A 25446-nucleotide genomic window follows, 5' to 3' on the forward strand; every position below is an offset into this window, starting at 1 on the left:
GAGTTTTGTTGTCTTGTGTGAGCCCTGGGACTTGTTCAATTTAAATCTCAGTAATCATCTTTGGCCTATATTTACAGAGTATCTACCTATAATATAAGCCACCTAATGTCAGCATGGACTAGATGGAAACTTGTTTAGGTCTCTGAAACTCTTTCTTTGCATAGCTCTCCCACAATTCCTAACCATGTCAGCTTCCACAAGCAGCTTCATCTCCTAACATCATTGAGACTGTCAGACTCTTTGGATTTCTCTTGCCTGTGTTTGCTGTACAGTAATTGTTTTCAGGTATAGTAGGACTGTCATTGCTTATTTTCCTTCTCTGTGGCATCATAGTCCTGCACTGTCTACTGTGCCACTTTCTAGTTGATTTCTGGTGAAGGACAGGAGAAGTCCTTGTTATTATTTCATGGCCAGAATTGGAAGTTTTACATAAATTTTTAAATTAGGCCATTTAAGCAACTGGTGTATCTGTGAGTTATTAGGGGCTTAAATGTACATTTATCTAGAGTGAAAATTCTGGATCAACTTTAGAATAATCATTCAAAGTGTGGAGAGATCAGGATACCTTGGTTTTTGCTGTTCGTATTTCAGTAGAGTAGATAATTTTAGAAAATATGGCATTAAATTTTATTTTTTTGCAAGATGTGTTTTGGTAAGTAATATTTGCATGAGTAATCAACACGTGTATGGTAGTAGCCTTAGGAATGTTATATTACAACATAATATTTAAGAGATCTATGGAATACCAGAGTATGTCTCCATGTAACTGGAAACCATATCTTTTTTAACATTTCAAAATATCATAAATCATTTGTCATTTTATATCTTTCATTTTGAAATTGTCATCTGATAACCTTGCCTTCCTTGAAGATTTGGCATTCTGTCTCTTCTGTTAATGTGAATTCCTAATGTCTGGTCTTCCTTCTTCTTTTCTTCCTTCGCCTCTCCCTCCCTCCCTTCCCTCTTGCTACCTTGTCAGGGCAGTAGAATCAAAATTTGTTACTCATAAAAGTATATATTGAGTCTTACAGTTATCAGGTTTTTTTCTCTTTATGCTATTTTGATGTAAGTCGGTCTGTATTTAATTAAACATTGTTACAGGCTGTCTGAAATCCTTGTGAATAGAGGTCTGAACATAAAGTACAGATATTTACATAGTAACAATACCCATGTAAGAAAGAAACCCAAACTTGTATTTTTTTCATAACATGAGCCTCTTTTTTTTTTTTTTTTTTTTTTTTTTTTTGAGACACAGTCTCGCAGTCTCGCTCTGTTACCCAGGCTGGAAGCAATGTCGCAATCTCGGCTCACTGCAAGCTCCGCTTCCCGGGTTCACGCCATTCTCCTGCCTCAGCCTCCCGAGTAGCTAGGACTACAGGTGCCCACCACCACGCTCGGCTAATTTTTTTGTATTTTTAATAGAGACGGGGTTTCACCATGTTAGCCAGGATGGTCTCGAGCTCCTGACCTCGTGATCCGCCCACCTCGGCCTCCCAAAGTGCTGGGATTACAGGCTTGAGCCACCGCGCCTGGCAAGCCTCTTAAAAAGAGAAACAAATTGCATGTTTTAAAATGGGTATATTTTCAAGTCTTTAGTTTTCAGATAATAGTTCTGAATCTTGGTGTTTCTTTAGTCCTTAAGGTTATCACACTATTTTGTAGTACTTTTAGGAGATTTTTCACATATTGAAGGTTTTCTACAAGTAAATTTTTCCTTTGAAGTGTGAGGAATGCTTTATCAGTTGTTTCTGAAATTAACTTAAATTTTCTTGGCCAGAACATTTATCTGTAAAAGTTAGTCATTCACTTTTAACTTTTGGCTGCTGGTACTTTATGATTCAATGAATTATTTTTACTTTAAAGGTTAATTCTGTTGTACAAGTGCCAGTTGGTATGTTAGAAATGCTAAATAAAACAGAAGTACTTGAAATTATATTTGATTTACTTTTACTTATTTAAAAAGAATAAATGTCTCTTTTCTTTGGCTATATTTTAACAGAAGCAAACAAGTAAAATTTCTTAATGTTCATACTTTTGCCAATTTTCAAAAGAAAGACAGAAGCAGTATTTTTGTTGAGTCATTAAAGGAACAAAATAATAAATGTTGCTATCAATTTAGAAATTAAGTACCTGAGGATGTATAATCAAATCTCTAGGTGTTTCCACACAGTGCTAATGTCAGTAGCATCAATCGTGTCTGGAACTCTGTAACTCAGCATGGAAGGGAATTTCAATTTCCCCCCTTAATTGAATACTTTTTTGTTTTGTTTTGTTTTGTTTTGTTTTTGAGACGGAGTCTCTCTCTGTCACCCAGGCTGGAATGCAGTGGCCGGATCTCAGCTCACTGCAAGCTCCGCCTCCCAGGTTTACGCCATTCTCCTGCCTCAACCTCCCGAGTAGCTGGGACTACAGGCGCCCGCCACCTCGCCCGGCTAGTTTTTTGTATTTTTTTTTTTTAGTAGAGACGGGGTTTCACCGTGTTAGCCAGGATGGTCTTGATCTCCTGACCTCGTGATCCCCCCGTCTCGGCCTCCCAAAGTGCTGGGATTACAGGCGTGAGCCACCGCACCCGGCCAATTGAATACTTTTATATTACTTGAAGTAAATAAAAGAAAAAATATTTTCACCAAAATTAGTTATGCTGACCTAAAGTATGTCATGTGTCATTCCCCCTAGTCCTCCATCATCAAATCAGGTCTGTTTTTTCCTTATTTATATGCTAAGTTAGGTTCAACATGCAAGGAGAAAGTAGCCTTCACCTCCTGCCAGATAACCTAGACTCTTAGGTCTATATTCTGTTTCTTTTCCGCATTTCTTCTGTGTCATTCCTGTCATTGCAGTCATTGGAAAGCAGTCTTTTCATCTTTGTGACTCACTGCTTCTAAATTCCCATCTGACCTGCTGTGAACTGGTAACTTCAATATCAAGGCATGTTGGTAGAATTCTAGAATGTTAGTAGGACTTCAGGATGGGCTAAGAGGATTGTGAAAGAAACTAAAGATAAGGGCTTTGTATCCGGTAAGGGCTCATTAAGGATATTTGGACCAGATTGTGAATTGATAACGGGGGTAATGGAATCTCTAATTACATAGACCTTCCCTGCTGCTGCCACCATTCCAAAGACAGTTATTTTAACTCACATTTCCTGATTGCCTATTATTAATATATCCTTGGCACTTGGGGTATCAAATAAGATGTAGTGCTTTTTATGCCTGTGGGTGATAGATACTTTTAATGTGACATTAGTAAAACAGATAAGCATACAGGAATAACACTTAAACTAAGGTAGTTTAAATAAAGCACTTACTATATATCAGACACTAAGCACTATTTATGAAGTCATTTAATTATCATGACCCTGGAAACTACATAACTTAGGCACAGTTTATTTTTCAGGGTCACTTGAGGTTTTGTATTTATAGCCATTATGTTTTGTTGCCAATGATGCTTTGAAAAACACTATGAGCTATGAACTTGGGATGTCAGTGAGGGCTTTTTTTTTTTTTTTATTTCCCCAGACTCAGAGTCTCACTGTGTTGCCCAGGCTGGAGGGCAGTGGCGTGATCTTGACTCACTGCAACCGCCGCCTCCCAGGTTCAAGCAATTCTTGTGCCTCAGCCTCCCAAGTAGCTAGGATTACAGGCATGTACCAGCACTCCCGGCTAATTTTTGTGTTTTTAGCAGGGGCTGGGTTGCGCCTTGTTGGCCAGGCTGGTCTCAAATTCCTGGGCTCAAGTGATCCTCCTGCCTCGGCCTCTCAAAGTGCTGGGATTACAGGCGTGAGCCACCGTGCCCAGCCTCAGTGAGGGCTTTTTGTAGATCTGAATGAACTGAGTTTTAAATTATAAGTAGGATTTGGCCAAGCAAATAAAATAACTTTTTTTTTTTTCCCCAATCTGGTGGAGAGTGAGAATGAACCATGAGCCATGACAAAGAGGCATGGATAGTTCTGATTGGAGGTAAAGGATGGGGCTGGTGGTAGATGGAACACAAACACCTAGAGCATGAAATGTGAGGTGCAGATAATGGAGAGAGACTGGTGGGATAAATGAGGGTCTGCTGGTAGGGGTTTTTTGACATGGTGCTGAGTAGTCCTGCCTTTCCTCTGAAGGCAGGATGAGATTGCTTTTAATCAAGGAAGTGCCTGGTGAGACTGGCACGAGGAGCTGTGACTGGCTGCGGTGTGGAAGGACCCTTGGGAGCATGTGAGGGGCAGAGCCTGCTGCAGTCTCTTACTCCAGGTGCCTTGTGGAATCCACAACCCATTGTATATTGCAGTGGTAATGTATAAGTTGTGTTTACACTAAAAATCTGTTTTATTGGTAATATTTAAGAAATTTTGCTAACCTGGCATTTCAGTTTTGTACCTTCTGTTGTAAAAACTGTGACTATCCTGTGAGGACTGGTCTTTCCCCCCCCATCAACTCCTTTAGGGTTGTTGTTTAAACATCTTTAGCCCAAAGAATTAAAAAATGTTGACCAGTTACTGTTGTTTTTCGGTCCTTTCCTAAAAAACAAAACAAAACAAAACCAAAAAAAACCACTTTTTTTTTTTTTTTCTTTTGCTTAGAAGAAATGTTGGAAATGGAACTGTAAAACTCATTCTTAAAGTACTTGCTTTTTATGATATTTTGAGAAGTACTCAATTCATCATTAGAATTAGTAAGATTATTTTAAACAATTTCACAAGTAGATAGACTTTTAGAAAAAGCCCTACAATACTGAGATCTTAAATATATATTTTGATTTAAGTTGTAAATTATCAAAGTTAATCTTGAATAATAGAGATGTTGTTCTTAGTACTGTTTTCATGGAGAAATACTGTATGGAGGAATTAATTGCCTATCAATATAATAAGACTGTCACTATATTTCCAGTTTGTTTTCTCTAGACCAGTAGTTATTTGTATGAGGATGTTTTACTTTTTGTTTTAATCTTGTAAGGATTGTTCTACTTTTGGTTTAAATATTTATTACTTTTTAGTTTTATTTCTTGGGGATCAGAGAAATATAGCCTTAAATATACATTGAAGTTTTCTTTGTGGTAAAGTATTTTTAAAGTTGATTTTTGGCAGTGTTTCTTGGAAACTTGAAGAGAAGTTATATTCTTTGTAGTGTTCAAAGTATATGCTATTAATTTTTTTTTTTTTTTTTTTTTTTTTTGAGACAGAGTCTCGCTCTGTCGCCCAGGCTGGAGTGTAGTGGCCGGATCTCAGCTCACTGCAAGCTCCGCCTCCCGGGTTTACGCCATTCTCCTGCCTCAGCCTCCCGAGTAGCTGGGACTACAGGTGCCTGCCACCTCACCCGGCTAGTTTTTTGTATTTTTTAGTAGAGACGGGGTTTCACCGGGTTAGCCAGGATGGTCTCGATCTCCTGACCTCGTGATCCGCCCGTCTCGGCCTCCCAAAGTGCTGGGATTACAGGCTTGAGCCACCGCGCCCGGCCTATGCTATTAATTTTAATTACGTTCAAAAAGACTGAGTTAAAATCTATAAATCCATATCATATCAATGACATGTTTTATTGATGTTCTATGTTATTCAGATCACAGACTCATTTTTACTGAGTCTTTATTGTTAAACATGTCATCAGTAGAAAATTACTGTAATTTATTTTGCCCTAAATTATTCACTATTCATACTGCTTAGGTTTTTTGTTTTAATTCTACTACTCATTGAACTTTTAACCTTTTATTCACAAAGATTTTTTTTTTAAATTTTATTTTCTTTTTTTTACTCTTAATCCCATGACAGTTAAGGATTTATGTATAAATTTTTAATTTTTGTTTTTTACTTCAATATGAAGTTGTTTCATTTATAGGAAAATTTAAACTTTTTATAGTGTAGTTATGCTTGGTCTACTGTCAACAGTTTTTGCCTTTTTTTGCTTATGTGGATTATTTTGTCTTCCTTTTACTTCTGCAGTGACATTGTTGTACAACCATTATCATTATTTACACAACTTTTTCATCATCTCAAATGGAATCTCTGTACTCATTAAACAATAACCCCTCATTCTGCCTATCCGCAGCCTCTGCTACCTCATATAAGTGGAATCTGTATTTGTTTTTTTGTATCTGGCTTATTTTAGTTTTGTATTTGGCTTATTTTATTTTATGTTTTAAAGATTTACCCATGTTGTAGCATGTATCAGAATTTAATTCCTTTTGAATGCTCAACACCCTTTTTTTCTTTTCTTTTCTTTTCTTTTTTTTTTGAGATGGAGTCTTGCTCTGTCGCCCAGGCTGGAGTACAGTGGTGCGATCTTGGCTCACTGCAACCTCTGCCTCCCGGGTTCAAGTGGTTCTCCTGCCTCAGCCTCCTGAGTAGCTGGGATTACAGGCACGTCCCACCACACCCAGCTACTTTTTGTATTTTTGGTAGAGTCGGGGTTTCACCATGTTGGTCAGGCTGGTCTTGAACTCCTGACCTCGTGATGTGCCTGCCTCGGCTTCTCAAAGCGCTGAGATTAGAAGCGTGAGCCATTGTGCCCGGCCTCCTTTTCTTGTATGTATATACAACATACCACATTTTGTTTCTGCATTTATTGGTCATTGGCCACTTTGATTGTTTCCACCTTTTGGCTGTTGTGAATGGTGCTGCTGTTAACCTGGGTGTGTATACATCTCTCTTTGAGACCCTGCTTTCAGTTCTTTTGGGTATATACCCAGAAGTGGATGATATGATAATTCTGTGGTTTTTGAGGAACTGCCCATTATGGTTTCCACAGTGGCTGCACCATTTTACATTCCCTCTAGCAATGCACCAGGGTTCCAATTTTTCCATATCCTTGCCAACGGCTTGTGATTTTTGGGCCTCATACCATTTAGTTTTTCCCTGTATAGTCATCCTTGAATTGAAAAAATTCTGATATATTAGATTTTTGTTGTTAGTTTGCAGGTATTTCTCATTCTTATTTTCATATGTTTTCAATTGAGAATTAAAGTAAGTACTTCAGTTTTTTTTTTTTTTTTCCTGTCTTACTAAGGGTGTCCTTTTACCCGCTAGTTTATGGGGGCATATCAGTATATCTGGGATATACTTTGTCTATATTGATGTGACTTACAAGTCAGTCTACTATGCATAGGTTCTTCTTCATATTTAATGTATACCTTTTAGTTTAAAAGATACGATTTCTCTTTTTTAAATTTATGATGGCATAACATTTTCCACTTGAAACCTTATTATCTAAAGAGAGTTTATACAATTTGATATTTAATTGCTTTTTAATTATTTGACTTTCCTTGATTCATTTCTTTAGAAATGTTGGTATCAGTTTGAGGACAGGGATTATCATCTCTCTTGTACTAATGCATTTTTTTTTCCATTATGCCTGCCACTGTGTTAGGCGTATAGTAAGCATAAGAAATACTTGACGAGGGGTTAATGCGTTAATTGTTCCACATTGGAACAATTAAGCACTAGAAACTAGGAGGAATTTATGGTTCATTTACCTTTTGTATTTTATTGTTTATACTTATTCATTGTTAGTTAAGATTGATCATATTAAATACTTACAGATTATTGTATTTTTAAAATGTAGGTGGTTTGTTGATCATTCTTTTGTGCTTTTTAAATTATGTCAGCAGGTATTGGTAATTCTCAGAGAGAGGAATAAATTTTGTTTTGGTTTCTTTTCCTATTTAATGATAATGATAATATTTTAATCTGTTCTCCATGGCTTTTGTACACTGGCCCGTAATATTGGTTGTTTTCTTCTGTTTCGTGTTGTGTAAATGTTTTCAGAAAGAGAAACTGCTCCTGGTGTTGGGAGCCCTTGGAGAAACCATGTGCTACCATAAAAGTAGTATCAGTTTGGAGCAACCAGAGGTGATGCTTGTGCACCACAGAATGGCCTTTATCAGCATTTCCCTGTTTGCAGTTCGACTGCTACAAACGCTTCTCCCTGTTGAAAAGGTAAGGCAGGTAATGCCGCTCATTTGGAATTTACTGACTATTCTAAATAAATGCTCTGTTGTAAATTGCTGCTGCTCTTTTCATGGTGTGAAGGTATTGTGCTTTAGGCCATTTTCAAAATAAGTGTAACAGGTTATATGGGAAATGTAGAAATTGAGAAATGGCTAACATTTTGAACAATTTTGACAAAACATTTGATGGGAAATTATTTTTTAATCTTGCTATTGTTTTTATTGCATATGTTTTACTGCAGTCTGTACATTTGTTTGTTTATTCCTTGTTCATTCAGTGAATAATTTATTGATTGCCTACAGTGGGCTAGCAGTATTACTTGCTGGATGTAAAACTGAATAGGTTAGAATTATTCCCTGGCCTTATAGAGCTTAATTTTGTAAAAGACAAGACTTGCTGTTATCTGTACATATACATATACGTATATGTATTCGTATAGAAGACATAATCTCTTCCCTCAAGTGATCCCAAAGTTATTAAAGAAATGAAACCAAATAAGTCAAACAATAACATATAGATGTATATGTTATTTGGTCTCATTTCTTTAATAACTTTGGGATCACTTGAGGGAAGAGATTATGTCTTCTATACGAATACATTTTTCCATACATATATACATATATAATTGGTACACTTGATGTATCTTTTAATTGATTGGAGGGCATTGAAAGCCTACTGATCTTATCTCTGCAGTGTGTGTCTTGGTTCTTACCATTAATATCAAGAGTAGCCTTTCCTTCTCTTCAGCTAGGTACATGTTGTCAGAGTTCTCTACTTATTCACTATTTCCCAAGTTCCTTGACACGTAGAATACAAACAATAGTTTCCATTACTGCTTCAGAAATTATTTTGTAGTTAGCATATCTTAATGTCCTGGAACCTTTTCTTTTTCTTGTTTTGTCTATTAAAAATAGTGTTAGCAGTGCTTTAGTTTCTAAGTGTTGATGAAGTTGATTTCTGAGGACTCTCCTATTGTATTTGTTGTATTTCATGTAAATTACTGGTGTGTGGTGTATTTTAGTAACGTAAGGGAATTTTTTTTTTTTTTTTTGGTCACATGTGTTTCTCTTTCCTTTCTGCCAGCAACTTAATTGCTTAATATTTTTATTTTAGCACCTGATCAAAAGAATTTCAGAAGATATCTTTGGTGGGATTAAATATCCTGGTTTTTATTTGATTCACCTAGTTAATATTTGGTAACTTGTTTTATGTCTAAACATATTTGTAGTTTGAGTTATGTAATATATGATTTCATACCTTAATATGTCTTTTGAAAGTTGTTTTTTTGATTAACATGTTGCTTTAGGTGTCTTTCACAAAGCTGCTTTTCTGCCCATGATAGCAATAAACTATCTTTTGTGCTAGTCTTTATTCTAGTACTTTTTTTTTTTCCTACTTTTCTATTTTACCTAGCCCTTTCTTTTCTTTGGTGTTTTCAGTTTTTAACTTTTACTCAGAAAATAAGATGTTGATTTAAAAAACATTTTGATGTATGAAGAATAAAAATTCATTCATAATTTCAAGTTAGTTTTGAGGCTTTTTTCTTTTCTGCTTTAAGTCCAATTGACAGCATCCATAAAAGTTATTTATTTTTAATTTTTTGTTTTTGTTTTTGTTTTTGAGACAGTCTCACTCTGTCACCCAGGTTGGAGTGCGGTGGCACTTTTTTGGCTCACTGCAACCTCCACCTTCCAGGTTTAAGTGATTCTCCTTCCTCTGCCTCCCAAGTAGCTGGGTTTACAGGTGTGAGCCACCACACTCGGCTAATTTTTGTATTTTTTTAGTAGAGACGGGGTTTCGCCATGTTGGCCAGGCTGATCTTGAACTCCTGACCTCAGGTGATCCACCCACTTCCGCCTCCCAAAGTGCTAGGAGTATTGGCGTGAGCCACTGTACCAGCCTATTGATTCTTTTTTTTTAAAAAAACCATTTCTTATTATCTAATATACATTTTCTGTGTAACTAAACACTTCATAAATTTTAATGGCTGCTAATATTTTACCAGAAAGATGTTCTATGATTTCCACAAGGACTCCAGAAATTAAGCTTTTACGTTTCTTTTTTTCTTTTTTTGGTATTTTGATAAATAACACTATGTTGAATTGCTACTTACACATGTTTACTCGTATTTTGGATTCTTATATTCCTAATAAGGGCATTACTAGATCAAAGGCTGAATGCTTAAACATGTGCTTTTATTATAAGCATAAGTTAAAAATATTATAGTTTCATAGGTTTTATTGTTTTTAGCTAAAGAATGGATAAAAAGAGTAGTACATGGAAAAGATAATTGTGAGAATATATGGCGGGGAAATTATTAAAAAGAAGCACTTTTTGAAAGTGTCCAAGGCTGGTGTCTCTTCTGTGTGTTTGCTAATCGCAGTTTCTGAAATTGTGCACTGTTAGTTTAATCAGAACACTTAAATTTTTAAATTATTTTTAAAATGCTATCAGGAAAAATACATTAAATCTGTAAAGGCTTTTTTTTTTTTTTTAAACTTTCATATACATTCTGAAAAGTACATAGTTCCGTGCTTTTTCTACTTAAGTGAATGTATCTGTCTTTAAAAAGTGACCAACCTCATAACAGAAAATAGAATGTTACCAGCATTCCAAAGGCCCCATCCCATCTGTTACCTCTCCCTCTTTCTCTGAGCCACACTGCTTTCTGACTTCAGTCACTGTAGATCAGTTGGCCTGTTTTGAATGTTGTTTAAATGAAATTATAAAGTAGGTACTCTCTCAACTCCTTTTCGAGGTTCATAACTATTGTTGCTTATAGCATTAATTTAACTTTTATTACAAAATATTCCATTGTATGAAGTCTGTTAAAGGTGATTTTAATATGTGTAAATATTTCTTTAAAATATTCTGACTGTATTTTTAAATGTGAGGTTATCTCTGAATTTGAATGTTAGTGGTAAAAGTATCTCAGATCATTCAGATATCAGTATTTTGTGGTGTTCTTGTTACAAAGACAAAGGAGTGGCACACTAAAATGCAGGTGTGGGAGAAATTATGAAAACGAGAAAACTATTCCTTATGCCTCTTTGTTGCCCTTAGTTATTAAACATTTGCGGCTTTGTTTCCTAGAATTCTGTAGAGCATATAGTCCAAACTCTATTTTCTTTTATTTTTGAGACAGAGTCTCGCTCTGTTGCCAGGCTGGAGTTCAGTGGCGTGATCTCCGCTCACTGCAGCCTCCGCCTCCTGGGTTCAAGTGATTCTCCTGCCTCAGCCTCCTGAATAGCTGGGATTGCAGGTGCCCTCCACCACGCCCAGCTAATTTTTGTATTTTTAGTAGAGATGGGGTTTCACCATGTTGGCCAGGATGGTCTCAATCTCTTGACCTTGTGTTCTGCCTGCCTTGGCCTCCCAAAGTGCAGGGATTATAGGCGTAAGCCACCGTGCCTGGCCCAAAGTCCATTTTCTAAGTATCACTTATATACACAATGTGTTATCAGGTGATCCAGGAAAACGATTACATTTTAAATACAGTATTTTGCTTTAAGGAAAATAACATCACTTGTGTTACTTTTAATTTCTAACTTGTATTCACTAGTCATTATGTTTCTGCAGTCCTTTTTTGTTTTGAAGAGTAACAATTTTTCAAGGCATAAGCATTAAGAATGGAAAAATTCCAGTCTCTTAAGACAGGAGTTGAATTTAAAATATGGGTGTCTTCCTTAATATTATATAACTGAAAAATTAGTGGTGCTACAATTGCTTGTTATTAAGTATTGCAAATGATCAATCTATCTATGGGTTGAAGTATTGATGGAAAACTTATCCTATCAGTTGCATCATGTAGTTTATTTTTGATTGTATTTTTTCATCAAGTGCTTATTTGGACCAGAACCAAAATAGAAATCAGTAATTTTACTTAGTGCTAGAATAATGTAAAGTTAATTTTCCATGCTTTTTTTTTTTTTTTAAAGAAAAGGTAGTTATTGTTGTATTGTTTCCATTTTTAAAAACAAATCAATATCTAATTTTTGGTAGTTATTTTAAATATATAACTTGGAACTTTATTAAAACAACTTTGATCATTGTGGGAGATTGTAATTAAGGTATTTGTTTTTAGATGATTATATTTGTTTTGATTAATTGGCTAAGTACTTTAAAGTGAGATCTAAACAAGAATGTTATTTCATTGCTGTTAAATTTCTTCTCTGGTTTATATAAATGTAAGGTTCTGCTGCCCTCTGTCTGTTGCTAGCCCACTAACATTTGAAGTAGAATTTGGACTCTGCCTTTAAAGTGGTTTTTTTGAGTTGCCACTGACCAAATAGGTAATTTGAATGTTGGAAAATAAATATGAATCTATGTAGAGATTTCCTAAGTTTGACAAAATGTCCTGTTTTGAAACTGATACCTGTTGATTTTAAATGATTTTGGAGAATGCTCATGTATAGGTTAAAATGATACGTTGGTAATCTTGTGACAAATATTGTGGTTGGTAAAACAAATGAAGGTAATTTCGTTTGGGGAAACATCTGGGAAGTAAGAGGTAAAAGTACTAGCTCTGTTCTGGAAGCAGAAGCACAGAGCATCCTAGGAACTGCTGTTACTCTTCCTTAGCTACTGATGCTCACTGAGGGTAAGGAAGAACGCCATTCTCCTGCCTCAGCCTCCCGAGTAGCTGGGACTACAGGCACCCGCCACCTCACCCGGCTAGTTTTTTGTATTTTTTAGTAGAGACGGGGTTTCACCGGGTTAGCCAGGATGGTCTCGATCTCCTGACCTTGTGATCCGCCTGTCTCGGCCTCCCAAAGTGCTGGGATTACAGGCTTGAGCCACCGCACCCGGCCTAACACAAGGTCTTTAGCTTTTCAGGGAGGTGTATAAAAAGATCTAATGACCTGGTGAAGCCAGTTGAGTGACTGAGAGCAGTGCTTTTCAAACGGTAATGTGCAAACATATCACTTAGAGTTATTCTTAATCACATCTTGCATATTCTGATTCATCAGGTAAAGGGTAGGGCCTGAGAGCTGGCATTTCTAACAAACTCATAGAACTATGCCATGGCTGCTGAGTGGCTAGGTGTAGAGGAAACATTTATAGCCCCTCCTCCCAATGTACATGAGATGATGTTGCTGATTATTTTTTATCTAATGGGGTGGTGGATTTAAATCGAAACATCTTCACTTTTAGTTCCAATGCCATGTGACTAATGCTTATATATGCAGTACAGCTATCTTAGATCGGGGGTGTAAATTGTGATTAGTCCATTGGGCCATGTAAGGATTAGCTGATGACATTAGCATGGGGCTTTGAGTTGTTGAGATAGCAAGAGTTTTAAATACGAGTATGCAGGGTGAAATGTTGGAATTCCTTTGTGGTGAAGCGAGGAAAGGAAATTAATATTTATTGAGTGCTACATGCCATATACTCTGCTTAATGCTTGTTTAATTCTCACAGCAGCTATTATTTTTCTGACTAGAGTCAGAACTCTCTTAAACTAGAATGCGGTGCCTTTAGAGTTAGATCCACTAGGATTTACTCTCTTAGCACAGTACCCAACTCACTAAATCGCCTTTGCTAATTTCTCCTCATCTTCCTAACTCTTTAGGAGTAGAACCCTGGGACTGACTGTAGCCCTCAAGAAATACATCCCATTTGTGATTATTAAATGCCATCTGTTTGTTGATGCCTTCCAAATTTATACTTCCAGAGCAGACATATAACCTGAACTCTGAACTTGTCTATACCCAGTGTCCTTTTTGATGTCTTCACTTGGATGACAATAAATGTCTCCAACTGAACATGTCCCAAACTTCATTCTTTGCTTCCCCTTCCAAATATGTTCTTCCTATAGTCTTGCCTGTCTCAGTAAATGGCAACTTCGTTGTGCAAGTTGATCGTTGATCAGGCAAAAACCTTAGGAGTCAGCCTTGATTCCTTTCTTTTGCTCATATGTAGATATAATCCCTGAGCAAAATTTGTCATTTCTCCCTTGAATACCTATACAGAATCTGAAATACCTGAGTTAAGCCCACCATTCTGTCGTGCCTGGATTGCTGCAGTAAAGTCCTCTGTCTCTTAGCTTCCACTTTTACACATTATCATCTGTTCTCTACAGACGAATTTTGATACTTGTTTAAAATGTTCCAGTGGCTTCCAGCAGAGGACAAGTCCTTCTGATGACCCAAAGCCTTAACTCATCTGGCCCACCTCTCCTTTCTGACTCCATCCCTCAGAACCAGCTACACTGGCTTCCTTGCTACCAAATATAGCTTTTGTAATTGCTCTTCCCTCTTCTATAAATGCTTTCCCTCAGATAGTCACGTGGCTCCTGACCCTTCCAGGGCTCTACTTAAATGTCACCTTATTAGCGAGGCCTTCCCCTACTACTTTGGAGAAGTAGCGTTTCCCTGCCTCCACTCCACATTACTTCTCTGTTCCTCTCCATCTTTCCCATCCTGTTTTAAAACACTTCTTAGCCACACCTAACATCTTAGGAAGTTTATTGATTTACGCTCTACTTTCTTCAGTGGGATGTGAGCTTCATGCAGGCGGAGGTTTTATTTTGCTCTCTGCTGGGTTCCCAGGACTGGAGAGGTGCCTGGTGTATAGTAGAGGAACACAGTAAGGCCCAATTAATATTCGCTGAGTGAGTGAGTCATAGGTGAGCAGGTAACTGAGTTTCTCTTTTTCCTCCTCCCCCCACCCCAAAAAAGGATAGTTCTTCACAGAATAATGAAATTTCTCTTTACTTTCTAATAGCTGCTGTTTTACTAATCTGGAGGTTTGTCGTGTCTGTGTAATCTAAAATTTTGATTTTTGTCATTTCTGATCTTCATTTAGCAACTATATTCATTTAAAGGTATTATCGTTTAGCTGATTCAGCTTTTAGACTTTCAGGTAGTTAATGATTATCCTTGAAATAGGTTATCCATGAAATAAATCACGACCAAACCCACTTTTGTAAAGGCAGCATTTCAACCGTAATACTGAGCCTTGTCAAGAGATTTTCTCTGGACATCGAATTTTTAGTCCTTTTTATTTCTTTAATTTATATTTATAATCCTGTCACAAAACTAGAACCATTTTTTAAAAAACCATAGTTCTTTCAGTTTTAAATCTATTGATTTATAATATGTATAATATTTCATTTGTGCAAATTGATTTTATACTAATTAAGGGGCTATCTTCTGTGAATATTTTAGAACTATTTAAAATATTATATTGAATTTCCACTATCCCCTCTAAAAGACAAAACCAAAGAAAAAAATCCATTTCTGTTCAAATCAATCTGTAGCTATACTTGATTTCATGTTATTAATATGTCATTAATAAGCTCTGTCATGTTCAGCTATGGGATGGCTGAACATCTTCAGTTTAATGGGTTATTGTGGAGATTTGTGTACATGTACAGAAAATACTTAGAGAAAAAGGCCTCATGCCTTAGTTCAATAGCAGAGGTATATACAAGGTGTAGGGCTCAGGGAGAGAAGAAGTTGGTTTGGGGAAGAAGATAGTTAGTATCCTGGTCTTTGAGGAAGAGTTGGTATTTGGACTTCAGACATTTTGTATTGAGCAAAGACAAAGAGGTAGAGGTAAATGATGTGTTGGGAAATGGGATTTTCTTTGGAAAAAGCTTCAGTTTTTTGACAAAGAATTGCAAAAAAAGGAAGCTGGGTTAGATTAAGACTATAACCCACCATGTTTCTCTAAAATAAGTTTTTTTTAAAACAAAGTTTTAATTTTTTTTTTTTTAATTCATCAAGGCAAGCGAGTTTTTACCAGAGCCTATGTCAACAGCATTATTTCTCCTTTCTTTGGACATGCCTGTTTCTTTGGAATATCCAAATATTCATGAAGCTGTTGTGGCCTATTTGGAACAGCTGAATTCTGAAAACTACAGTATTTATAAACGAACTGCAGAGGCTGTTTATTCAATTGAATGCACCTGTAACTTCCTGTCTGATATTGAGAAGGAGGTAAAAATTTTGATTTTGATTAATATCTCTTTCAAATCCCTTTGACATATTTAGAAAATTTAATCTATACTTTTCAAATTGATGGACATATAATTGAATTGTCACAGGAGGGATACATTATTCCTGAGTGGGTCAGTTATAAATAACCTGTTATTTAACGGGTTAAAGTAAGGATATGATTTGTATAGAAGTAAAACAAAGACTTTAGATTAATTAATGATGTATATTCCTAATATCAGTGATTTGCAAAAAAGCAGTGGTTATTACAAATGTCTTGATGTTTAATATTGAGTACCTCTATGAAGTGACTTACTGATATGAAATGAATGACAGTTGATGTAACTAGAATTATAAGGGCTATTTTAGTGCTTGTAGACATGTTTTTGCCTTAATATTTTATAGATACTTATATATAAAGCCTGATTTTTAAAAAATATTAAGTACAGTCATGAACTACATTGTTTATAATGTGTTAGGATGACTTTACGGCAGTGTTACAGCAATAATTATGTGTCAGTATCCCTTTTAAAAATACTGTTAGAATATTAGTATGTTATCAATGAAAGGGTTAATGGCTCTTAGAGGCAGACATTGATACAATAGTTGTTTCTTGTTTGAAAATAAGGACATGGATCCTGAAGATCTTGAGGAATTAGGGATAAAATTCTTATTCATTTTGGCGCCTACAGTAGAATGTATCTGAACCTATTTATTTTCTTTGAAATTTTTTAAATTTTTATTTTGACAGCCTCCTCTGTTGCCTAGGCTACAGTCTTGATCTCTTGGGCTCCAGCAATCCATCTGCCTCAGCCTCCCAAGCAGCTAGTACTATAGGCATATGCTACCACACCTGGCTAATTTTTAAACTGTTTTATAGAGATGAGGTCTCATTGTGTTGCCCAGGCTGGTCTTGAACTCCTGGCCTCAAGCCGTTCTCCTACCTTGTTCTCCCAAAATTCTAGGATTAAAGGTGTTAACCACTGTGCCTCGCCTTGAACCTGATATTTATAATTTTTCTTATTTACTGCTATAGTTTATTTTTTTTTCTTTTCCTTTTGCCACATGTTAGTACCCCTGGCTTCTTGTTTTGAATTGTGTCTTTAAGTTGAAGTATTTCTGTGGCTTTTTTTTTTTTTTTTTTTTTGAGACGGAGTCTCACTCTGTTTCCCAGGCTGGAGTGCAGTAGTGCAGTCTTGGCTCACTGCAACCTCCGCCTCCCACCTGAGCCTCCCAAGTAGCTGGGATTACAGGCGCATGCCACCACAACCAGCTGATTTTTTGTATTTTTAGTAGAGACGGGGTTTTGCCATGTTGGCCAGGCTAGTCTTGAACTCCTGATCTGACTCAAGTGATCTGCCCGCCTCGGCCTCCCCAAGTGCTGGGACTACAGGTGTGAGCCACTGTGTCTGGCCTCTGTGGCATTTTGCATGGTCAGTTAATCACACGTGTTGAATGTCCTGTATGTTCCTAGTGGTCAGGCTGTTACAAGAGGCAGGTTTATAATAAATACATTAGCCCTACTTTTATTAGGGGAGGTAGAGCTACAAAGAAGTAATCAACGAACCAGGCAGTTTGATTGTAACTTTAAGCTTACTCAGAGTTAAATAATAGAAAGTCTCATGTAGCATTTAGCTAGGGAATTTTCGTACATTTCTCCACCTAGGCTGACATTTTTAGGTTGCTTGATGAGCAAGTGGACATAAACAGATGTAAACAATCTCATGGTCTTGGAATGGTCTAGTTTCTTGAAGCTGCTTAGTTAGCTGTTGAGAATTTTATTGCACATGAACTTGACATTTATTGTTCCATTCTGCTTCTTTTTTAGGGAGAGAAGAATCTCTTAGAATTAGTGGAGCTGGCAGACCAAGCCTTGCGTAGCTTTTCCTATCATCAGCATTTCTCCCTAATAAAGGAAATCATCAGCATTTGTTCAAAGATGTAATATTTTCTTTCTTAATGTGATTATATTATTATTGGACGCTTAGGGTGTGCGTAAACTTAGAAACAGTGAAAGTGAAGCTGACCTTATGTCTTTGTTGTTATTATTTTTTAGTTTAATTGCTTTTATACGTGTCTGACTTTTAAAGGGTATATGTACAGCTGCATTAGGAGACTTAACTGTTATTTTCAAGATTAACTTCAAAAATGTCATAGCCGCAATCAAAATGAATGATCTTTGGATTTTTATACATTTGTTTTTGCTATCCATCCAGACTATTCACACACATTGTTCATTTATCTTTAAAGTTTTAATTAATAATTTGAGAGTTTTGTAACTTTTATTACTTTGTACTTTTTTCTTGTGTGGATTTTTAGAAAACACTGTGTATTGGTTAATTTATTTTGAGGACATCAGCAAATTTCTATTTAGAACTTAGTGTCTTTATTGCTTTTGGAAAGAATAAATTCTGTGATGTGATAAACATCAACTGAGTAGGGGATTTTAAAGACATTTTGGGTTTTCAAAAATAGTCTTAAAAACAGAATCTTCTCTGCCCTGAAACAAATAAGTGCTTAGGTGGTAAGTACTTGCTAATATCAGTTATTTTTAATAAGATCTCAGTTTGAGGAATTGGAGTAGGAAGAAATCCCTTCCAGTTAGCTTTGCAGTCTTTTGCTTAGTAACTGACTTGCCTCAGATGTCTTGGTGGTTTTACTTTTTCACCAGCTGGAAATCTGCGCAGGCCAGTCCATTACTACAAGGAGAAAGTCAGAAGGCGCTTCTCCATATGTTGTCTCACCCGTTGCCACAAGTGAAAGCCGAAACTTACCACTGCTGTCTGGAAATCACGAAGGTGAGGTTTTGTTTTTGAGAACAAACAGTAGACTCTCTTGTTATGCCTTCAAATTTAAATTACTTGACCTGTTGTATGAGATATAAGAACTATATCCCATAAAAATAGATGATAATTACTAGTCAATTCTGGAAAATTTGTACTATTACATTCTCTTAACTTAGTAAGTCCAGCAATTTGAATTGCTTTATTTGAAGTTTTATTAAGAATTACATTTATGCTGTATTAGTGATGGAAAAATTATAAGGAAAATTGATTTCCAGGTATTCAAAAGTGATTTCTACACCCAGGAAACCTTGTAGGTTGTTATTGCCTAGATTTTATGGTTTTATTTCTGTTTTCTTGATGTTATTTTTTTATTTTTCTTTTCTTTTGAAACATTTATTTTTCTGTCTTCTTAAATGATAAAATATTTAAGCATAGAATATTAAATATTTCAATATTGAAAAGAACACTGTACATAGGGCAGTATTTAAAAGTGTATGTATTCCTATGTACTCTTGAAGGTGTCCTTTTGTATTTAACACTCTTGTAAGTACTGTTTGGTTATAATAAGTATATTTATAAAAATTTATTTATAAATTTATTTTATAAAAATTTATTTATAAATTTATTTTATAAAAATTTATTTATAAATTTATTTTATAAAAATTTATAAAGCATTTTGCCATTTTTACTTCTGATTCATTTTTATTCAAAGAAAAATACCAGTTATAGAGGAAGCTTCTTTGCTTTCTCTTCTCCCACCAACATAGCCTAGCCACTCTTACACAGCTGGTGTATCTTCTTCCCATCCAGTTGGTGTACATTATTTATAAAGCTGTATCTTTAATAAATAATAGGGAGAATTTTATATACAGCATGATTAGCATATATAGCAGGATTTGAGATTTACCTAGTTCATTCACCTTAATTGCTATTAAGTTTGAATATGCTTCCTTTTATTAATTGATAAATATTTAGGTTCAGTCTCCTTTTAATTGAAGTAAGTTTTTCAATATTTTCAGTGACAGTCTGTGACTGTGTACATATGTTTGCAAATGTCATGATTTCACTTTATTTTGAGTAGTAATTTGACTGCATATAAAATACAGGTTGACTGCTAGTTTTTATTAGTACTTTGCCAGTATTGCTTAATTCTTATTAGGCTTCTATCATTGTTGAGAAGTGTGATATCAGTTAATTATAATTTCTTTTAATTTTTTTTCTCTAGTTTGTTTTAAAATATTTTCCTTTTCTATGGTGCCCTGCGGTTTCATTAAAATGTGTCTCCATGCATACATGATTTTCCATTTATCTTGCTTAGGACTTTTTGCTTTGAACACTCAATCTGCCTTTACTTCTGTATAATTCTTGGTCATGCTTATTTTGAATATTGCTTTTCTCTTTATCCTTGCTGTTTTCTCCAAGTGGAACTCTTTTTAGACCTGTGTTAGACCTTCTTAGTTTACCCTTTGTGTCTTTTAAGCCTTCTTTCATATTTTCCATATCTTTTTAGGTTTTATTTGGGTAGAATTTCTCAGTGGTTTCCTTTCAGAACACTAATTCTTTCCTCAGCTTTGTCTAATTTCCTTTTTTTTGATGGTGAGATATATAACGTAAAATTTATTTTAGGCCAGGTGTGGTGGCTCATGCCAGTAATCCCAGCGTTTGGGAAGGCCAAGGCAGGAGGATCACTGGAGCCCAGGAGTTTGAGACCAGCCTAGGCAACATAGGGAAATCCCATCTCTACAAAAAAAAAAAAAAAGTAGCTGGGCATGGTGGCATGTGCCTGTAGTCCCAACTACTTGGGAGGCTGAGGCAGGAGGATTGCTTGAGCCTGGGAGGTCGAGGTTACAGTAAGTTGTGATCATGCCACTGCACTCCAGCCTAGGCAACAGGGTGAGACTTCATTTCTGGAAAAAAAAAAAAGAAAAAAAAAAAGAAAAAAGAAAAACAATTTACCATTTTAACTATGTTTAAGTGTACAATTCAGTGGCATAAGTACATTCATATTGTTGTACCATCATCACCATTACCCATCTCCCAAAGTGAAACTTTATAGTCATTAAACAGTAATTCCTCATTTTCCCCTTCTCCCAGCTCCTGACAGCCACCTTTCTACTTTCTGTCTCTATGAATTTGGCGTCCCTGGGCAACTCATATAAGTGGAATCATACAGCGTTTGTCTTTTTGTTACTGGCTTATTTCACTTAATATAATGTTCTCAAAGCTCATCCATTTTGTAACATATATCAACATTTCATTCCTTTTTAAAAATAATAATCTAATGTCTGTATAATTGAACACCCCAATTCTGGAAATCCAAAATCCAAAAGGCTCTGCAATCTGACACTTTTTGAGTGCTGAAATGTCACTTAAAGGAAATGCACATTGGAGCATTTCCGGTTCTGAATTTTCAGATTAGGGATGCTCAACTGGAAATTATAATGCAGATATTAAGAAATCCAAATAATTTCAAAATCTGAAAGACGTCTCGTCCCAAGCACTTCAGATAAGGACACTCATCCTATACTACGTTTTGTTTATCCATTCATCCATTGATGGGCATTTGGGTTGTTTCCATCTTTTTGTAATTGTGTATATACCCAGGTGGAATTGGTAGATCACATGGTAATTCTGTATTTAATTTTTGAGGAATTGCCATACTGTTGTCCACAGTGGCTGTACTATTTTATGTTCCCACCAGCAGTGTCCAAGGATTCCAGTTTCTCTGCATCCTTGGCTATACTTATTTTCTGGATTTTTTTTTTTTTTTTGAGATGGAGTTTCGCTCTGTCACCAGGCTGGAGTGCAGTGGCATGATCTTGGCTCACTGCAACCTCCACCTCCCTGGTTCAAGTGATTCTCCTGCCTCAGCCTCCCGAGTAGCTGGGACTACAGGTGTGCATCACCATGCCCAGCTAATTTTTGTATTTTTAGTAGAGACGGGGTTTTACCATGTTAGCTAGGATGGTCTTGATCTCTTGACCTCATGATCTGCCTGCCTCGGCCTCCCAAAGTGCTAGGATTACAAATGTGAGCCACTGCACCCGGCCTTTTTTTTTTTTTTTTTTTTTAATAGTAACCATCCTAATGGGTGCAAAGTCATTTCCCGTCATAGTTTTTTAAAAAATATATTTATCAAGTTTTGATTATCACTTATACGGTTTTTCATGTCTATACCTTTTCTTTGCTTTCTTTAATTGACTTGTTCTTTTTTCATGTAATCTTTCATTAGTTTCTGTTTTTTTTTTTTTTCTTTTCAACTTTTATTTTAGGGTTGGGGGTACACGTGCAGGTTTGTTACATGGGTAAATTGTGTGCTGCTGGGGTTTGGTGTACAAGTGATTTTGTTAGCCAGGTAGCGAGCATAGTACCCAATAGGTAGTTTTTTGATCCTCACCCTGTGATATGGTTTGTCTTTGTGTCCCAACCCAAATCTCATCTTGAATTGTAATTCTATAATCCCCACATGTCGTGGGAGGGACCCAGTGGGAGGAGGTAATTAGAATCATGGGGGCAGTTCCCCCTTCCTGTTCTCCTAACAGTGAGTGAGTTCTTATGAAATCTGATGGTTTTATAAGCATCTGGCCTTGCCTCTGCTGGCATTCAGTCTCTCCCCTGCCGCCCTGTGAAGAGGTACCTTCTGCCATGATTGTTTCCTGAGGCTTCCTCAGCCGTGCAGAACTGTGAGTCAGTTAAACTTCTTTCCTTATGTATTACCTAGTCTTGGATATGTCCTTATAGCAGTGTGAGAATAGACTAATACATTCTCTTCCCACCTTCCCTTGTCAAGTAGGCCCCAGTGTCTCTTGTTCCCTTCTTTGTATCCATGTGTATACGCAGTGTTTGTTCCCACTTCTAAGTGAGAATATGCCATATTTGGTTTTCCTGTGTTAATTCACTTAGGATAATGACCTCTGGCTGCATCCATGTTGCTGCAAAAGACATTATTTTATTCTTTTTTATGGCTGAATAGTATTCCATGATGTATATGTACCATAGTTTCTTTATCCAATCCACTGTTAATGGGCATCTAGGTTGATCCCATGTCTTTGCTATTGTGAATAGTGCTGCAGTGAATATCTGGGTTCATGTGTCTTTCTGGTAGAATAATTTACATTCTTTTGGGTCTATACCCAGTAAGGGATTGCTAGGTCAAGTGGTAGTTCTATTTTAAGTTCTTTGAGACATCGCCAAACTGCTTTTCACAGTGACTGAATTAATCTACATTCCCACAAGCGATGTATAGGGCTTGGAGTACTGTGTTCCCTTTTCTCTCCAACCTTGCCAACACCTGCTATTCTTTCACTTTTTAATAGCCATTCTGACTGGTGTGAGATGATATCTCATTGTGGCTTTGATTTGAATTTTTCTAATGATTAGTGATACTGAGCATTTTTTTCATGTGCTTGTTGACCGTGTGTATGTGTTCTTTTGAGAAGTGTCCGTTTATGTCCTTTGCCCATTCGTAATGGGGTTGTTTTTTACTTGTTGATTTAAATTCCTTGTAGATTCTGGATATTAGACCTTTGTCACATGCATAGTTTGCAAATATTTTCTCCCATTCTGTAGGCTTTTTACTTAGTTGTTGGTTTCTTTTACTGTGCAGAAGCTTTTTAGTTTCATTAGGTCCCACTTATCTATTTCTGTTTTTGTTACAATTGCTTTTTTTGGAGACTTCATCATGAAATTTTTTCCAAGGCCTATGTCCAGAATGGTATTTCCTAGGTATTTTTCTAGGTTTTTATAATTTTAAGTCTTACATTTAAGTCTTTAATCCATTTCGAGTTGATTTTTATATATAGTGAAAGGAAGGGGGTCCAGTTTCAATCTTTTGAATATGCCTAACCAGTTATTCCAGCACTGTTTACTGAGTAGGGAGTTATTTCTCCATTGTTTGTTATTGTTGTCTTTTCAAAGATCAGATGGTTGTAAGTGTGTGGCTGTATTTTTGTGTTCTCTAACCTGTTCTAGTGGTCTGTGTATCTGTTTTTGTACCAGTTTTGGTACCAGTTTTGTACTGTTTTGGTTACTGTAGCCTTGTAGTATAGTTTGAAGTCAGGCAGTCTGATGCCTCCAGCTTTGTTCTTTTTGCTTAAGTTTGCTTTGGCTGTTCGGACTCTTTTTTTGGTTCCATATGAATTTTAGAATAGTTTTTTCTATTTCTGTGAAGAATGACATTGATAGTTTGATAAGAATAGTGTTGAATCTGTAAATTGCTTTGGGAAGTATGGCCTTTTTAACAATATTGATTCTTCCTATTCATGAGCACAGAATGTTTTTCCATTTATTTGTTTCATCTCTGATGTCTTTCTGCCGTGTTTTACAATTCTCATTGTGATTTGGCTCTGAGCTTGGACGTTATTAGAGTATAGAAATGCTACTGATTTTTGTACATTGATTTTGTATCTTGGAACTTCACCGAAGTCATTTATCAGTTCTAAGAACCTTGGGGCAGAGAATATGGTTTTTTTTTTTTTCAGGTATAGAATCATCTGTGAAGAGAGATAGTTTGACTTCCTCTTCCTATCTGGATGCCTTTTATTTTTCTTGTCTGATTGATCTGGCTAGGCCTCCGAATAGCATATTGAATAGAAGTCGTGAGAATTGGCATATTTGTCTTGTTCTGGTTCTCAAGGGGACTGCTTCTGGCTTTTGCTTGTTCAGTATGATACTGGCTGTGGGTTTGTCATGGATGACTCTCATTATTTTGAGGCTTCAATGCCTAGTTTGATGGGGGTTTTTAACAAGAAGGAATGTTGGATTTTAGCAAAAGCCTTTTCTGTTTCTATTGAGATGATCATGTGGTTTTTGTTTTTGGTTCTGTTTATGTGATGAATCACATTTATTGATTTTCATATGTTGAATCAACCTTGCATCCAGTGGATAAAGCATACTTGATCATGGTGGATTAACTTTTTGCTGTCCTGCTGGTTTCAGTATACCAATATTTTGTTGAGAATTTTTACATTTATGTCCATCAGGGATATTGGCCTGAAGTTTTCCTTTTTTGTTGTGTCTCTGCTAGGGTTTGGTATCAGGATGATGCTGGCCTCATAGAATGAGTTAGGGAGGAGTCACTCCTTCTTCATTTTTTGGAATAATTTCAGTAGAATTGGTACCAGCTCTTCTTTTTATATTTGGTAGAATTTGGTTGTGTGTTCATCTGGCCCAGGTTTTTTTTCTGGTTGGTAGGCTTTTTTTTTTTTTTTTTTTTGGATTCCTGATTCAACTTTGGAACACATTACTGTTCTATTCATGGTTTTAATTTCTTTCTGGTTCAATCTTGTAAGTTTGTATATTTCCAGAAATTTATCCATTTCTTCTAGGCTTTCTATTTGGTATGCATAGAGTTGTTCTTAATGGTCTCTGAGGGTCTTTCTGTGGGGTCAGTGATAATGTCACTTTTGTCATTTCTGATTGTGTTTATTTGGATTTTTCTTTATTAATCTAGCTAGTGATAAATCAATCTTGTTTATTCTTTTGGAAAACCAAAATTTGGTTTTGTTGATCTTTTGTGTGAATTTTTGTGTCTCAGTTTCATTCAGTTCAGCCATGATTTTGGTTCTTCTGCTAGATTTCAGGTTGGTTTGCTCTTGCTTTTCTAGTTCCTCTAAGTGTGGTGCCAGGTTGTTAGTTTGCAGTCTTTCTAACTTCTTCATGTAGGCATTTAGCACTATATAGTTTCCTCTTAACACTACCTTAACTGTGTTCTAAAGACTGATATGTTGTGTTTCTGTTTTTGTTAGTTTCAAAGAATTTTATGATTCCTGCCTTAATTTCATTCTTTACTCAA

At 36.0% G+C, this 25446-nt stretch overlaps 1 protein-coding gene across 3 annotated transcripts in view; it reads left to right on the forward strand.

Annotated features, from left to right (window-relative positions):
* RTTN (rotatin) overlaps nucleotides 1-25446 on the forward strand; it is a 195039-nt gene that overhangs the window by 21636 nt on the left and 147957 nt on the right. For all 3 annotated transcript variants that reach the window (XM_077974806.1, XM_077974807.1, XM_077974808.1), the window contains exons 11-14: nucleotides 7745-7915; nucleotides 15658-15870; nucleotides 17696-17808; nucleotides 18539-18665. In XM_077974806.1, coding sequence (XP_077830932.1) covers nucleotides 7745-7915; nucleotides 15658-15870; nucleotides 17696-17808; nucleotides 18539-18665 — 624 coding nt within the window. The remainder of the gene's footprint in view (nucleotides 1-7744; nucleotides 7916-15657; nucleotides 15871-17695; nucleotides 17809-18538; nucleotides 18666-25446) is intronic.

This window comes from Macaca mulatta, chromosome 18 (assembly GCF_049350105.2).
Source record: "Macaca mulatta isolate MMU2019108-1 chromosome 18, T2T-MMU8v2.0, whole genome shotgun sequence".
NCBI lineage: Eukaryota > Metazoa > Chordata > Mammalia > Primates > Cercopithecidae > Macaca > Macaca mulatta.